This window comes from Lampris incognitus, chromosome 10 (genome assembly GCF_029633865.1).
Source record: "Lampris incognitus isolate fLamInc1 chromosome 10, fLamInc1.hap2, whole genome shotgun sequence".
NCBI lineage: Eukaryota > Metazoa > Chordata > Actinopteri > Lampriformes > Lampridae > Lampris > Lampris incognitus.
In genome coordinates, this window is record NC_079220.1 from 54,714,775 (window position 1) to 54,733,004 (window position 18,230).

Genomic DNA, 18,230 nt, shown 5'->3' on the forward strand with positions numbered 1-18,230 from the left:
TTTCAAGGACACGCAGAAGACTGCTCAGTATTATGGCTGCAACGCCGATCAGCCAAAACATTAAACTCACCTGCCTAATGTGATGTAGGTCCCACCTGTCTGGTCCGATCCCTCGGAAGAGCTACTGTAGCTCAGATTGTTGAAAGAGTTAATGCTGGCTATGACAGACAGGGTCAGAACACACAGTGCATCACAGAGAGCCCATGATGACCCCTGTCCACTGCCGAAAGTGCCCACAGTGGTCACGTGAGCATCAGAACTGGACCATGGAGCAGTGGAAGAAGATGGCCTCGTCTTATTAATCACGTTTTCTTTTACGTCATGTGGATGGCTGGGTGTGTGGTCATCATTTACCTGGGGAAGAGATGGCAACAGGATGCACTATGGGAAGAAAACAAGCCAATGTTCTGCTGGAAAACCTTGGGTCCTGGCATTCATGTGGACGTTACTTTGGCACAACAACTTAGTTTTGTATAGCCTCTTTCAAGGAATCCAAGGACGCTTTACATTAGATAAGAACCAAAAAAAAGAAGATTAAAACAAAGCTGAAAAGACTGCAGACCATAGACCTTAGTAAAAAGAAAGGTTTTCAGTAGTCTTAAAATTGTCCAAAGAAGCAGCGTTGCGGATCACTGCTGGAATAGAGTTCCAAAGGGTGGGGGCTGCCACACTAAAGGCTCTATCGCCAAAAGTCCACAGGCTGGTGTGGGGGATGGAAAGCAAGCCCGTGTCTGCAGATCGCAGATTCCAGGACGGAATATAGGGGTTGAGGAGGTCTGATACTGGGGGGTTTGGGGGGGGGTGAGGAGGAGGAGGATTTTATAGGAAATGTGGGATTTGACGGGGAGCCAGTGAAGGTGGACAAGGGTGGGAGTGATGTGTTGCCAGGGCTTGGTGCGGGTGAGCACCCTGGCAGCTGAATTCTGCACATAGCCTGTCTCGGGCTTTGCTTGGTACTCCAGACAGGACTCCATTGCAGTAATCCAGACGGAAGGTGATGAAGGCATGGATGAAGGTCTCTGCCACTGAGTCTGAGAGTAATGGCCAGAGTTTGGAGATGTTTTTGAGGTGAAAGAAAGCAGATTTGGTGACAGATTTGATGTGTGACTGGAATGAGAGGGGGAGTCCAGAATGACGCCAAGGTTGCCGACTCTTGGGGGATGAACAGATGGAGCAGCCATCCACATCAAGGAGTGGATCTCCAACCTTCCAGAACAACGCCTTGGAAGCCACATCCATGAGCTCAGTCTTATTGGTATTTAGCTTGAGTAGATTGACACATGCCACCTACCTTAGCATCGTTGCAGACCATGTACACACCTTTATGGTAATGGTATTCCCTGATGGCCGTGGCCTCTTTCAGCAGGATAATGCACCCTGCCACACTGCAAAAATTGTTCAGGAATGGTTTGAGGAACAAGACAAAGAGTTCAAGGTGTTGCCTTGGCCTCCAAATTCCCCAGATCTCAATCCGAGCGAGCATCTACGTTGTGCTGGAAAAACAAGTCCAAGCCATGGAGGCCCCACCTCGCAACTTACAGGACTTAAAGGATCTGCTGCTAACGTCTTGGTACCAGGTACCAGAGGACACCTTCAGAGGTCTTGTGCAGTCCATGTCTCGATGGGTCAGAGCTGTTTTGGCGGCACAAGGGGGGCGGGGACCTACGCAATATTAGGCAGGTGGTTTTCATGTTTTTGCTGATGTTTAGGTAGGTGGTACGTGTCAACGTAGCACATCCACATGAATGCCAGGACCCAAGGTTTCCCAGCAGAACATTGCCCAGAGCATTACACAGACTCCGCTGGCTTGCCTTTTTCCCATAGTGCATCCTGGTGCCATCTCTTCCCCAGATAAACGATGCACACACACCCGGCCATCCACATAATGTAAAAGAAAACGTGATTCATCAGACCAGGTGACCTTCATCCACTACACCATGGTCCAGTTCTGATGCTCACATGCCCATTGTAGGTGCTTTCAGCGGTGGACCGGGGTCATCATGGGCACGCTGACCAGTCTGCGGCTACCCAGCCCCATACACAGCAAGCTGTGATGCACTGTGTGTCCTGACACCTGTCTATCATAACCAGCATTAACTCTTTCAGCAGTTTGAGCTACAGTAGCTCTTCTGTGGGGTCGGACCAGATGGGCTAGCCTTTGCTCCCCACACGCATCATCAATGATCTTTGGACATCCACGACCCTGTCACCGGTTCACCGGTTGTCCTTCCTTGGGCCACTTTTGGTTGGTACTGACCTCTGCACTCCTGGAACACCTGACAAGACCTGCCATTTTGGAGATGCTCTGACCCAGTCATCTAGCCATCACAATTTGGCCTTTGTCAAAGTTGCCCAGATCCTTACGTTTGCCCATTTTTTCCTGCTTCCAACACATCAACTTCAAGAATGGACTGATCATTTGCTGCCTAATATATCCCACCCTTTGACAGGTGCCATTGTAATGAGATAATCAGTGTTATTCACTTACCTGGCAGTGATAAATGAGGAGCGGAATATTAATATTAACTGCTTAATATATGTATACCAGTATGTTCCACTTCACGCAGAAACACAGGCCCATTCCTGCCCAACATGGATGTAAAGACCTCTGGCCAAAGCCATTTCCGTTCACACTGACAAACAGCATCCATTGGCACCGAGCAGCCTGGCTCCAACCTGGCTCCCCTCTCCCCGTCTCTGTCTGCCTGTTCTGTTTCACATCGATAAACACACACACTCTCATCGAGACGATGAAGTCTCTCATCCGCAGCTATGTTAGCATACCTGCCATCACCCAGCCTAAACCAGGCCTGATGCACTGCTGCTGTGAGTGCAGTGCAGCCAGTGGTTCCTGGAAATACCTGGGCATAAAGGAGCTCGGCGCGCGGCTGATGGGGAAACTACTGCCTCTGTAAAAGAAATGCGTGTTTGGGTGGGGGTGTGTTTGTGTGACTGTGCCTGTGTGCAGGTATATATTAAGTCCATTGACAGGGGGCCGGCAGGATGTGTACATTAGTACATTAGGGAGGAAGCAAGGCCAAGGTGGTGCTGACAGAGAGCAGAACAGCTGATGGATACGCTCTCTGTTCGGCAGACAGTAGCCAGCATCACATTCACGCACACAGCCAACTACACAAGGCACATCAACAGTTACCAATGATTACAGGGATTAAGGGATGAATAGATTGCTGAGCAGGTGAATGGACAGAAGGAGGGACAGAAAGATGGATGGATAATATTACCCAGAGATTAGGAAGCTGGACACACATACAAAGGTTTTTATATATACTGATTTGTTGGATCACCCGATAAACAAATGAAATCATGCAGCTGCATCTTTCTTTCTGCCCATCTCTCTTTCTGTTGATCCGGCTCTTTCTTTGCATGCCCGTGCCTCTGCTTCCCAGGTATAAGATGCTGAACCAGGAAGAGGGAGAGTACTACAACGTGCCTATCCCTGAGGTGGACGACATCAACCTGGAACTGCGACAGAAGTTTGAGGTGAGGACCGGAGGGTCGAGAGCCGTGCAGGAACAGTGTCCTACACCGATGAAATGCACCGTTAGCTTATTTCTAATTCAAGGTTAATAACTACTGAAATGAAATAAAAGTAAACCCTTATGCAGGTTCTCTCGTTCACCGTTGTACCTGAGTACAACATCCTCTTTGTACACACACACACACACCCTGCCTGGCCTGCAATGGATTATTCCCATATGAGCGGTCTAAATTTGGAGCGTTTAGAGGTCTTAAACAGAAAATGATCCACTGTCCCGTCACCATGGCAACTTAATTAGATTTTTGCGAACGCTTTTCACCCCGTCAGTCCAACAATTAATCACTTTCTCCAGGTATTAGAATGAGCAGCTCCCGAGGAAGGCCACTGTCGACTTCGATTTAACCCAAATTCGGTCTCGGTTTGACGCCGTCCCTGTAAATCCACATAAAATCCAACATCCAGAACAGCAGAACAGCAGAACGGGTCACTGTGGGTCACTTTGGGGACAAGATAATGCATTGTGATTTTTTTTCAATTCATTTGTTTGTTTGTGTATTTATTTAGTTAATTAGTTAGTTACATTTGACCAGGGTTTATTGCTATGGAAATACGCACTCTAGTGGCCAACCTTGTTGTTGCAGGCCTGTCTTTATTCAGCGGGTCTAACTTTTCTGTTGCCCAGAGGACCATTATTATTGTCTCTCCACAAATTCGACTCAGTCAGGGTGAGGAAAAGGTGGCTACAGAACTGGATATGACCATGCACACAACACTGTGATGTAGATATGCAAAGGGAGGTGAAGACGGAGTGCTCTCTTATTAAATCCTACCCAGACACTCCCCACCCCTGACACAAAGCCATGTGGACAGAGGGTTTATTTGATATTTGCCTCGAGTCTGTGATCGTCCCACTGGGCTTTTTATGACAGGGGGCTTGTCTGGATCAGGGGTTCCCAATCTTTTCTACATGCCGTGACTCGCTTGTGGAGATGCTTTTCGGCTGATATTTTGTGCAGTAAAATAAGCAATAAATTCTCATTACCTGTCAAAAAGCCAGATAAATTCACGATCCTCTCTGTATTGTCCATCAGTGCCCCGCTGCGCTGACCCATAGTCTGAAAACCACTGGTCTAGACACAGGAATCGAGATAATTCAGATGGGGCGTCATTCAAGTTGCTCTTGTCTTGTATTGGTCGGCCTGTTTGTATGTTTATCTATGTGTGAGCTTGTCACCGGTCTCTATCACAGGAACACACTGACATGTTCTTATGTTCACATAAACTAACCCATGATGGCCCGACTAACAAGTTGAGTGTCTTCTCCCTCTCTCTCTTTTAGGCCTGCCAGTTAAATATCCACTATCTCAAGGTAGCACCTCCGCCTGCTCTCTCATCACTATTTCTCTTTCCTCTGCCCTTTTTCCTCCTAAATCTCTCTCTCTCCCCCCCCCCCCCCCCGCAGTGTCCAGTGTGCATCAACCTCTCACACTTCCCCAATAGGATTGTTTGTGGAGAACTTGGTTTCCACAAATAAATCTGATTTACTAACAAATGGCTTTTGACTGCATATGGGTACAACAGATCACTTCCTTCTGGTTTATTAGCACACATCTAATAAGTACTCTCTTTCTCCGCCTTTATCTTCCTCTCACACTCTTTTTCCTTCTTTCTTTCGCTGCACTCAGCCACTCACTTACACAGTTAACATATTCCCTCTCTGACAGATACGCAAAAAAACACAAAGGTGCACACACACACACACACAGCGTTTTTGTTAGTAAATTTTGTGGACCACTCGGCATCTAGTGGTGTCACCATCCTCATCACCATCACTGCACCGGCTAAAAAAAAAAAAAAAAAAAAGCCTTGCACTCACCCCTGCACTGGCTAACACAGTGGACTACAGCTCACCCTCTATAGTCTTAACACTGAGGTGGGCTATAGAAGGCCATTAAGGAAAATTGAGCATGATCACTCACCAATACATACTAACCGTTTGTATGATTGAAATGGTGAAAATGATGTGGTCTTGTTGGTGTGCATGCCAACTCTCTCCACACGATGGCAGCACTGTGTTACTGTTCAGACTGTCGTATGCCTTTTCACTATATTTGACTTTTAAAGGACACTCGAATTACAGCCGTGCTTATATTCGGTATAACAGCATGACCTCGAGTGCGATATTGCTTTTATGCAACAGTTCTACAATCGCCATTTATTACTTAACAGTATTAAGCGACAACAGATTATGATGTGTTAGTTTATTTAATCATCTGTTTCGCTCCGCCAACAAATAGTTCCACAACTGCTCTCTTGAACTTGGACCGTTGCCAGGCAACCTGAACACACACATTTTCCTGCACAGCTTGCTACGTTGTACAGGTCTACACGCGTTACTGTGTAGACCATTCGTAATTTAACTCAGATGTTATTTGTGGAAATATATCCTTCTTTGCCCTGCAAGTTTGCTGCAATCCGATATTGATAACGACCGTTAATGCAGCCTAATTAACGGTTATCAATAGAACGCCTGTGCGGCGGAGTGATACATATAGTTAAAAGTCCCAGTGCTGTTATACTGAATATCGGCACTCATGGAATGCCTCTTGCCCAGTCAAATGACTTGGTTGGATCTAACTGTTGTATAAATGCACGTATATATATATATATATATATTTGAAATTAATTAGCTACGTATTCTTTCACCGACTTTTTTTGTAATATTTCTTGTTTTCTCTTTTCCATTGGCGAATTTTGAGAAAAATAATTAATGCTAATGGATTTCTACCATTAGAAAACCAACACTAGGTGTCGCTCTAGGGTAAGGGGGAAAACAACTGCTGCCGGCAAGTAAGCAGCGAAGGAGGACTTGTCAAGGGTCTTAAAATCTATTCCGGTGTCTCCTGGCAACAAGACGTCTTTAAATGGTTTGCTTTCAAAGTAACTAAATGAATAAATAAGTTTAAAAAAAAGCAAACCTCGAGTGTATTAAAGGAAAAAGAGTGGAATATTCTACCTCCTGCGGTTTTTTCCTCCTCCTCCTATGTTATTTTTCAGCTATGGGGGGTGGGGGGTGGGGGGTGATATTTCATAAGGATTGTGGTGATGAAGTGTAGACAGTTGTTTTGTGATAGTCTGACCGCAGAGGGTTGCCGTACCCGGTAAACTGCTTAATGCCTCCACGGGCATGAAGCAATATCAAAACAAAAACAGCCCGTCTCCGTGTTGCCAGAAAGTCATCGCCAAAATAAACCTACTCATTTTTAGAGTAATAACACCGCTTCAGCACTTGGGGAGGGTGGGGTGGGGTGGGGAGTGTTACGTAGTCAATGACAGTGTTTACACCTTGTAAAGATTGCCGATCAAGAAGAAAATAGAGCAGAACCGATTACGATTTCCGTGTCCACTTATCAGCAAAGCCACAATCGATAGCAGTATTTACCGGTCTGATGCCCCTTTTCCACTGCGTGGTATTGGCTCAACTCTACTCACTTTACTTTCCTGGATTTCATTTTCCACTACAGATAGTACCCCCTCATGGCAAAGTACCCCCTCATGGCGAAGCCCTGCAGGTCGCTTGTGGGCGTGTTGCCCAATATTTCCTCCCTTCTCTGCCAGTGCCACATATGAGTGTTTTATTTTCCAAAAAAATCAACATGACCAGCTCAAAATGGCTGTTTCACATGAACAGTACTACTGTAAGTAAGAGCTGAAAATGTATTTTTTTAACATGGATAGATTATCAGCCACGATACAAGTTTTAGGAGTCTCGCTTTGGCATTTCCAGGTTGTAAACAGAGCGGCTCCATTTCTCTCTGACCAGTCGGTGGTCTGCAGTGTTTTCACATCACCGTTCAGCATTGGCTCCGCTACCTTGGAACCTTGTGAGAGGTGGTACAAGGTACTATCTCCAACTTTTGCCCAATGCAAAATCAAAAAAGCGAGTAGAGTCGAGTTGAGCCAGTACAATACCGTGGAAAATGGGTATAAACCAGTGGTTATCAATCCAGTCCTTGGAGCTCTCCAGTACTACTGGTTTTCATTTCTACCTACTAGTGAATTACATATCACCTGTTGGATCAGGGGTTGGGGGGGGGGGCTGGGGCACCGTGTTCATAATGCATTTTATTTTAGCACCAAGAGTACTCCTAAAGGACACTGAATGTTAAAAAAAAACAAAACAGGGCTGCTCTGTGTCGGTACGGAGCCCCTTAAGGGACATGGAAGGGAACTCGCAAAAGTTTTTCAATCATTTAGTTTTTTTCCCTTCCATGTCCCTTAAGGGGCACCGTACAAAACCGTAGTCCCTACAGTAGACGATTAAAACCTGTTTGATAGGCTGCATGCACAAAAAAACCTCAAGTTAGATGCCGAATAGAAACAGAAAAATAGAGTCCACACACTTGCTTAAATGCTCCTGATTAACTTGTCGATGTCTCGACATTAACAGCACACAGTAGGCTATCCAGTTGAGTATATAGTAGACTATACAGTGGATTGTAGAGTAAACTATACAGTACGCTATAGACTATAAAGGGGACTATAGAGTAGAAAATACAGAGAGATGATACAGTAGAATATAGAGTGGACTATAGAGTAGACAATACAGTAGATGAGACTCTAGCCTATACAGTGGACCCTACAGTAGAGTATGCAGAGTACAGAGTAGAGCGTACAGTAGAGAATAGTGTAGGGTAACAATGCGATGGCGGGAGGCACAGATCTTGTTGCCATGGTTAAATAAAGAATTTATTTTTAGAGGAAATGTAAGTGCTGCTGATTACATACCTGAAATCCAAACTAGAATACCGACCTGATAAAGTAGGCTTTATTTCGGGCCAACTAATTAAGCCTCATGCACGCATGGCACTTCCTAAAATAATGATCGGATCGGCTTAATACTTTTTCAAACGTCAGCCTTTTCATTAGCCTGACAATGTGGAATGACCGTGGCTGATGGTAAACAGAAACCAAACTGGGATGCAAGACCAACTTTTACTTCTTTTACAACTTGAAAGAAACAACCACAAGGTACATTTGGGACTAATTGGCCTCTGTTAAAAAAGAGGTGTAGCAGGCCAGCCATTATAACAACAGGGAACCTGGGTAGGCAACAAAGAGACTGCCAGAACAATAAAGACTGAATAGAGTGGCTCGACTCGGATTCTGATTCTTGAAGTGACGGCCAACCATTTCCCTCATACGGTGTCATTGTTTCTCTTGATGTGTTGTTTTCCAGTAGTACTTATTTCACCTTGCTGGATACTTAAAGAGGAGTAATTCCAGGGCGTTTGGGTGGCATGACGGTCTATTCCGCTGCCTGCCAACACGGGGATCACCGGTTCGAATCCCCGTGTTACCTCCGGCTTGGTCGGGCGTCCCTACAGACACAATTGGCCGTGTCTGCAGGTGGGAAGCCGGTTGTGGGTATGTGTCCTGGTCGCTGCACTAGCACCTCCTTTGGTCGGTGGGGGCACCTGTTCGGAGGGGGAGGGGGAACTGGGGGTGGAAATGGCACGATCCTCCCACGCGCTACATCCCCCTGGTGAAACTCCTCACTGTCAGGTGAAAAGAAGCGGCTGGCGACTCCACATGTATGGGAGGAGGCATGTGGTAGTCTGCAGCCCTCCCCGGATCGGCAGAGGGGATGGAGCAGCGACCGGGACGGCTCGGAAGAGTGGGGTCATTGGATGGGTACAGTTAGGGAGAAAAAGGGGTAAAAGAAAGCCACAAAAAAAGAGGAAACCACTTCCTCTATAACACAATAGTGACAATTTATCCAGCGCCCCTCCTGTTCTGCCCCCCCCCCCTCCCGTCTGAGTGCCACAGCACACTGAGGCAACCTTTGATTTAATACTGCCTCCATAGGTGGGGGCGGTGAATAGCACCGAGAGGATCAACTGGTTTCAGAGCAGCTGTTAGGGACGCCAGCGCCACAACTGGACACAGTTTTTGCATGCTGTCCCACGGGAAGAGCAGATGTCACACATGGGACGACTTGTACTTATCCTTTTACACAGCGCGGGCAGATAATTGAGGGTTTGGACGAGGCTGAATTACAAATCAAACCTCACTTCATGAACTGAAGAACTCGAGGGTTTCGCTGGTTTGTTTTCTGTGACTCGCGAACTGTCAAAGCACGTACCGAAACCTTGTGTAGGATTCATACGGCAGGCAGATGATACAATCCTAAGATATATTCTGTGATGTCATTCGTCTGTGTGTGTGTGTGTGTGTGTGTGTGTGTGTCTGTGTGTTGTTCTGCATCCGCCTGTGTGTCTCCTCTGCAGAAAGCCAAACTGGGCCACGGGAAAAAGGTGATCACGCCGTCGGATCATAGACGATTCAGCCTACCTTCGGGTAACGTGGACCGGGTCCGTCTCGGTGACTTCCACTTCCTTGCCCTGCTGGGTAAGGGCAGCTTCGGCAAGGTGAGGGGTCACGGCTGCACAGCCGAGAAAAACGGGCGTCGCGGCGTAGATAAAAATTCTAGAACAATAATTACGCAACCCCCCCCTCCCCCCGTGTCTTTGTCTCCCATAGGTAATGTTGGCAGAGATGAAATCGACGGAGGAGCTGTACGCCATAAAGATCCTGAAGAAGGACGTGGTGATCCAGGACGATGACGTGGAATGTACCATGGTGGAGAAGAGAGTGTTGGCCCAGAGAGACAAACCTCCCTTCCTCACACAGCTCCACTCCTGCTTTCAGACGGTGGTAATGCCCCGCTTTTCTCCGTCGCAGGCCTCCAGATCGGCACTGTGTGCTTTTTGGCCCCGCTGGGCTGCCACTGCACTTGCTGAAGTGAAACCGACAGGAAAAATGCAAATATTGTTCATTCTCCATCTCTCCATCTCTCATTCATTCAACTATCGTTCATTCTCCATCTCTCCATCGCTCATTCATTCAACTATCGTTCATTCTCCATCTCTCCATCGCTCATTCATTCAAATATCATTCATTCTCCATCTCTCCATCTCTCATTCATTCAACTATCGTTCATTCTCCATCTCTCCATCGCTCATTCATTCAAATATCGTTCATTCTCCATCTCTCCATCGCTCATTCATTCAACTATCGTTCATTCTCCATCTCTCCATCTCTCATTCATTCAACTATCGTTCATTCTCCATCTCTCCATCTCTCATTCATTCAACTATCGTTCATTCTCCATCTCTCATTCATTCAAATATCGTTCATTCTCCATCTCTCCATCTCTCATTCATTCAACTATCGTTCATTCTCCATCTCTCCATCGCTCATTCATTCAAATATCGTTCATTCTCCATCTCTCCATCTCTCATTCATTCAAATATCGTTCATTCTCCATCTCTCCATCTCTCATTCATTCAAATATCGTTCATTCTCCATCTCTCCATCTCTCATTCATTCAATTATCGTTCATTTTCCATCTCTCATTCATTCAAATATCGTTCATTCTCCATCTCTCCATCTCTCATTCATTCAAATATCGTTCATTCTCCATCTCTCCATCTCTCATTCATTCAAATATCACTCATTCTCCATCTGCCAGAGAGGAACTGATTGATACTGTTAGGAGGCGAAGTTTTTCGGTGGTTGGTTTTGTGGGGGGGGGGGGGGGGTTCCTGCCAGCCAAATTAATTCCATGGTATTCAGGAGGCGGTTATCTGCAGGAGTTGCTGCAGGACCATACATGCACACAAACACATGCACGCACACAGTAATGTACACATGTAAGCACGCATGCACACACAAACCCATGACTAAGAGATCCATCCATTATCCAGACCACTTATCCCACTCAGGACATACTTCTAGGATATGTGGGGGGGGGGGTCTCCTCTGAGTGTTAGTGTGTCCCTTCATTATTCTGTCACGATAAACCCTGTTATAGAACATGATCTTTTGTCAGAATACCCACAAGATGTATATGTTGTGTGCGTGTATGTGCTCATACGCTGCTCTACTTGGGAGCTCATACCTGTGTTTTTCCCTCTTCTGCTCGCCCTTATTCACCTTCTTGGCAGGGCCCTGCAGAGGGAGTTGATAGACTGGGATTGGGTTGAGACTGCCCCAGAATAATAACTAAGCCTTCAGTTTGGCGTCAACTCCGTGCTCAGGGAGGGTGATTCACTGAGGTCTGAGATAAAACCCTACTTATGAAAGCTGCACCGGACCTGTGATGGGACAATGTGAACTGACCCCACCGCCATACTGAAAAAATTATGCTTTCTGGGCACTTTTTGTAGCACAATAAGTGAATCTCCAGGGTGCAGCCTCGTATCCTGCATCAAATGCACCCACGATGTTAAGTTTGGGATTTTCCGAAGCGTCCGTTGCCTACCAACATGGGGGTCGCCGGTTCGAATCCGATTACCTCCGGCTTGGTCGGGCATCCCGACAGACATAACTGGCCATGTCTGCGGGCGGGAAACCGGATGTGGGTATGTGTCCTGGTTGCTGCACTAGTGCCTCCTCTGGTCGGTCAGGGTGCCTGTTTGGGGGGGGGGGGTAGTGTGATCTGCAGCCCCACCCGGATCGGCAGAGGGGGTGGAGCGGCGACCGGGGCAGCTCGGAAGAGTGGGGTAATTGGCCAGACACAACTGGGGAGAGAAAGGGGGAATATTCCAGTCGTCTTGGCTGCACAGACGTCAAAGGATTTGAATCGAACTGAACTGGCGTACTTATAACTTGAAAGCCCCCCACCCACCCACCCCCGGTGAGGTCTCATCTGGCATGAATCATCATCTTCTGCTTTATATTGTTTGTCAGTAATCATCTCCAGCTCATAGGACCGTAATGCCAGCACACTGTCTGTTGTCCCTCTGTAACTCTTTATCTGCGTTGCTCTTCGGCCAATGGCCTCCGACTTAACTGTGATATATGTGTCAACAGTCTGAACCCGTGTGTTGCACACTAACTCCATTTTTTTTCGGCTCTCCTGCAGGACCGGCTGTACTTTGTGATGGAGTACATTAACGGAGGGGACCTCATGTACCACATCCAACGCGTGGGCAAGTTCAAAGAGCCTCAGGCAGTGTAAGCACACTCCGTGCCGACTCAAACTCACCCATAATCACTGACAGCATGGTGGTCTCGGCACCCGTTTAGACCCAGCCCATTGTACAGGTAGCCCAAATGCTTCGCAGCCACTTCAGAAGCTTAAATAGTTCCGCGGCGTCACAACGGCAGGCCGCGTGTCTCAAGCTGATTAAAATTTGAGTTCTTACATAAGACGTTGATTCAATAGCTTCCTCTAAAGTAAAAATACTGTAATTGCCGAGCTTTTCACGTGGATGCTTTGAAAGCGTGCTTTCAGGGCGCCTCTCAGCACTATACTTACACAACTCTACACGGGGTCTAATGTAATTATCCCTTGTGCTCTTCAGGGTGAGCACTAATGCAAGAACCCGGCGTGGTGTTTAGAATGGAGGAGTGTGGGTGCATTTACCGTGATGGTACCTCCCAACACGGATGTGCTGTTGAATAAGATGCACAACAACTCCAGAGGTCTCAACACTAATAAACCTGGCCTTTTGAAAAGTCACCCAAAGGGATGATTTAATCAGTAGATGGATAGATAGACAGATACAGACAGACAGATAGGTTGATATGTTGATACAAAGACAGAGATTCTGGCACCATCAAACCACCGACCTCCGTGTGAGGCTGTTAAAATTAGATTATGGGGTATCTGGGTAACATAGCGGTCTATTCCGTTGCCTACCAACACAGGAATCGTCGGTTTGAATCCCCGTGTTGCCTCCGGCTTGGTTGGGCGTCCCTACAGACACAACTGGCCGTGTCTGCGGGTAGGGAGCCGGATGTGGGTATGTGTCCTGGTCGCTGCACTAGCTCCTCCTGTGGTCAGGGGGGAGGGGGAACTGGGGAGAATAGCGTGATCCTCCCACACGCTACCTTCTCCTGGCGAAACTCCTCACTGTCAGGTGAAAAGAAGTGGCTGGCGACTCCACATGTATCAGAGGAGGCATGTGGTAGTCTGCAGCCCTCCCCGGATCGGCAGAGGGGGTGGAGCAGCAACCGGGACGGCTCGGAAGAGTGGGGTAATTGGCCGGGTGCAATTGGGGAGGAAAAAGGTAAAAATCCACACAAAAAACCCAACGTATGCTAACCAGCGTTTCAACTGTTTGCATTCGAAAGAAAATGTCACTTTGAATTGGAATTGGTAAAACCATGTGTGTGTTCTATCAAGTACTATTGTTTATTTGGTGGAAGGATATTGGGCACACCACACACCCCCATACCAGATGACCTCTATACACACACACACACTTCCCAGGGGTTGTCACCACTATTGAACCTACTGAGACATGTGTATTCTTACCTCACTCAGCATGCTACACTCACAAACACATCCACATAACATTGCCATTGCTGTAAGTTCTCTTAATTTGCTAATTTATCTTCATACTAGCCCACACTCCCGACTCTCTCTCTCATGCACACACACACACACACACACACACACACACACACACACTTTCATTCTTGTTCCGACACCACAGAATAAAGTGCAAAAATATGAGTTAGGAGACATGATGAGAGCAGGTGATCGACCAGTGGCATGTGTGACTTTGTGCTTACGTACTCTAACTGTAGGGCATTACCACAGATGTGACATGCACCCACTAATCATCTGCAGTTGCTGTGTCCTCGTGCATTGCAGGGGTGAATAAAGACGTGTCATGGCTGAACTGACAGGCACAGGGGGGTCTTCTCCACTTCTCTCAGAGGTGTTGATATGCATTTACAAACACCGACTTTCATTCACATATGGTCAACGTTTGCTCTGCTCCTCTCTGATTTTCAGATTTTATGCTGCTGAGATTGCTGTAGGCCTGTTCTTCCTGCACAGAAAAGGAATCATCTACAGGTGAGCATACCGGAAGGAGGCCGGTTGTAATAGAGGTACTACGGCGGTCACATCTCTGGGGCAGCAGGTGCTCTCATTCAGATGGTGTTGATGGAGTTGCTTTTTTCTAAACTTTGGTTAAGCAACAGGTGAGATGAGGTAGAGTGTAAATTGCCCCCAGTGTGTTAAGAGTGTAATGTGCGTAAATGTGTTCTGCATGTTGAAAAGTGAGGGTGCTATGAGGAGGGCAGTGTGACTTGCTGGAATAAAATGAGAGTGAGCAACAAATGGCAAGGGATAGGGCATCTGGGTAGCGTAGCAGTCTAGTCCGTTGCCTACCAACAAGGAGATCGCCGGTTCAAATCCCCGTGTTACCTCAGGCTTGGTCAGGCATCCCTACAGACACAATTGGCCATGTGTGCAGGTGGGAAGCCGGACATGGGTATGTGTCCCGGTCACTGCACTAGCGCCTCCTCTGGTCGGTCAGGGCGGAATAACGTGATCCTCCCACACGCTACGTCCCCCTGGCGAAACTCCTCACTGTCAGGTGAAAAGAAGCAGCTGGCGACTCCACATGTATCGGAGGAGGCATGTGGTAGTCTGCAGCCCTCCCCGGCTCGGCAGACAGGGTGGAGCAGCGACCGGGATGGCTTGGAAAATAGGGTAATTGGCCGGATACAATTGGGGAGGGGGAATCTAAAAAAAAGAAAAGAAAAAATGGCGAGGGATTTCATGAGGAATGATTTCACATCGAAAGGTGTACATAAAAGAAGAGAGCAGAGGAGGAGAAAGTGAAAAAACTGTTAGAAAGGGTGATGTTAAAGGGGTGTGGGCTATAATATGCATTGTATACAGAAGCACTGACTGGGAATGGGATTTGTGGAGTGTGAAACAGTTTAGGCAGAGGTGTGGACAGGGAAACTGAAGGGGAGTGGGAGGCGTACAGAGAATGAGAGAACTGAGATCAGTTACAGGCTGAAAAGGAGAATGAGTAAAGAAAGCAGTCAGACAGACAGAAATAAGAGATAAGAAATCAAACGGATATGGATAGAGAGAAAGAATAGGGGAAGGAGAGACACACATTTAACCTTAATACCTGCTGGTCTGTATTGAAACTGCCTCTAGGAGGCTAGCATTCTTGCCGTGTTCCTCACCTTCACTCAAAAGCAAAAAATAGACCCAAAGAAAGGCTTGAGAGAGACTAAGGTCACCCCAACCTCTCAAAAGTACTTCAAGTACGGATTCACATCCATTCTTCTTTCATTTCATATCCATTCTCTGCAGCCGTCCTCAGTGACACTTGACAGATAAGCCGGCCGAGTGGGCGAGTCGGAGAAAGACAAAGAGCAGGAAGGGAGGAAGAAGAACTACAATCAAACGAGGGCAGAAACTAGGAAAGCAGGCATGAATGTGAAGTAAAAAGCACAAACAAAAAAAGCCGGGTTTGGGAATGGTGACGGTACAATAAGGAATTGTTGGACCCAATCCCTATGATGTGTGCTATGGATAGATAAGCTGCTTCAGAGCGAGGGAGAGAGCAGTGGTGCAGCGCAACACGAGCGTTTGAACGGCTATTCTCTGAATTTTCGTGTTCCTCTTTGGTCTTCAGAGGATACTAACTTGTCTGTGGCAACCATAAAAAGCTTGTGGCCACAAAGCCAGCCTAGATGCACATGGTGACCCTTTTGTCTCTCCCGCAGGGACCTGAAGCTTGACAATGTGATGTTAGACTCCGAGGGCCACATCAAGATAGCAGACTTTGGCATGTGTAAGGAGAACATGTATGAGGGCATGAACACACGCACCTTCTGTGGCACCCCTGACTACATCGCACCAGAGGTGAGCCAACACACACTATGGACAAATAGCTGGGGGAAACAGGACAAAGATCACTTGAATGGGGGAAAGTTTTACAGGAAAAGGAAAATTACTGTGTCACACCTCAGGCCATGAGCAGCTATATCTTGGGTTTGAAGGTAGTCAGAAGAAGTCTGACTACCTGTGTGTGTGCAAATGGAGCTTAAGCCCGTGTCATTGAGCTTAGTAATTAGTAAGTATTGGTCAGCCCGGATCGGTCTCAACTTTCCAGTGGTCAGTGATGTACGAGACACAACCATTTACAGCACCGCGGGTCGAATAAAATCTCCCATCAACTGCAAATGTGTTGGGATGCTGACCAAGCGGACATGCCAAATGCAGAAACTTGGCCAAGATGACCCTACATTCCCATGCAACGATCCCCAAGCTACACGATCTCTCTGTCCACTGTGCCATGTCACTCCTGAAATTGTTGCTTGACGACCAAGTGTGGCTGCAAGACTGTCACCAGACACATAATTGATGCACACTGGGCAGCAGAGTGGTGTGTAGAGCGACAGGCCAGCCCTCATAAAGATGACTGTGGGTTCAAGATTAGCGACAGCAGACATCCACCCTGCTGAGGTGTCCTCAGGCAATGTACCACCTCTCCCGCTAGCTCCAAGGATACCGTGTCCTTAGCTAACCCATGCAGGGTTGACCAAAACGAGACGTTCTTCTTTAAGGATCAGTAGAGCTTCATAAATAATCATTATTAGTCACAATTATGATAATAATTGTAATCACAGAGATACTAATGTGATGCTATGTGTCCTGCTATCTTAACATATTTCTGAATAAGTTGTGTCCATGGTTCACCAGAAATGTCCTTGCTCGGAGAACATTTTGACTGCACACTTTCTGGGCTTATGAATATATAAATATATGTCTCCCATGCCTTGTTCACTTTTCGCGCTTCAGGCCGCCTGTCCAACACGAATGCATATGAACGAATCCCCTGATGGGTGTGAGGACGAGGGCTGCATATGATGAAGAACTTGTGTCCTGGTTTGAGGTTCAAGCTAGTTAAGTTGCTGTTGATAAAATCTCCCCATTCTGAGTTGCTCATCCAAATCTATGTTCATACTAGTGTGATTGTTAACCGAGGTATCAAGTCATTTGTTGAGGTGTAAGACGTGAAGCCTTATACTTTCCTGCTCCTCAGCCTCCCGGTTTGGAGGAGGCGGAGAATATTTGGACACATGTAATATGCTGTAGGTGGGAGATGATGTGAAAATGAAATTCAAATCCGCTTCCTCTTTTGGAGTTTAGTCACATCTCGCTAAGCTGAACTTCACAGCACTTTCCATAAAGCTGTGTGCATCTGCAAGGCACTAAAAGCGTAGGATTTTGATGATTAGAGTTCGCTAATCGCTAGTGATTAGCTGGTATATGTGAAATTGTGTGTGTGTGTGTGTGTGTGTGTGTGTGTGTGTGTGTGTGTGTGTGTGTGTGTGTGTGTGTGTGTGTAGTGGAGTCTCTTTTGTATAATGTTTCTCAGTACTTTGGACTAATATTCTGCTTATGGAAGTGTTCCACCTCCATTTTTCCCAAACTAAAAACAATTATTTGTGTGTGTGTGTGTGTGTGTGTGTGTGTGTGTGTGTGTGTGTGTGTGTAGTGGAGTCTCTTTTGTATAATGTTTCTCAGTACTTTGGACTAATATTCTGCTTATGGAAGTGTTCCACCTCCATTTTTCCCAAACTAAAAACAATTATTTGTGTGTGTGTGTGTGTGTGTGTGTGTGTGTGTGTGTGTGTGTGTGTGTGTGTGTGTCCGTCCAACTCATTCATTAGAAGCACAGTATCCCTTAAAGGTGCTATTTACGACATTCAGCACCAGCATCTCAGACCAAAACAGAACAAACCTCTGCCCTCCCTTCACGTTCTTGGCTGTTATTTCATTGGTTGGAATATTGATTTTACAGTATAGAGTTATTTTATTAACATTAGTAACATACTCAGCTTGGTAAGGAGCCATTTCTTCAATCTTCTTGACTTAAATCCATGTAATGTAATC

The 18,230-nt window shown here is 46.7% G+C and overlaps 1 protein-coding gene across 1 annotated transcript in view; it reads left to right on the plus strand.

Annotated features, from left to right (window-relative positions):
- prkcab (protein kinase C, alpha, b) overlaps window positions 1–18,230 on the plus strand; it is a 231,002-nt gene that overhangs the window by 199,854 nt on the left and 12,918 nt on the right. The window contains 7 exon segments of the mRNA XM_056288468.1: window positions 3,408–3,501; window positions 4,839–4,868; window positions 9,790–9,930; window positions 10,043–10,216; window positions 12,429–12,520; window positions 14,313–14,375; window positions 16,055–16,193. Of these exon segments, the coding sequence (XP_056144443.1) occupies window positions 3,408–3,501; window positions 4,839–4,868; window positions 9,790–9,930; window positions 10,043–10,216; window positions 12,429–12,520; window positions 14,313–14,375; window positions 16,055–16,193 (733 nt within the window).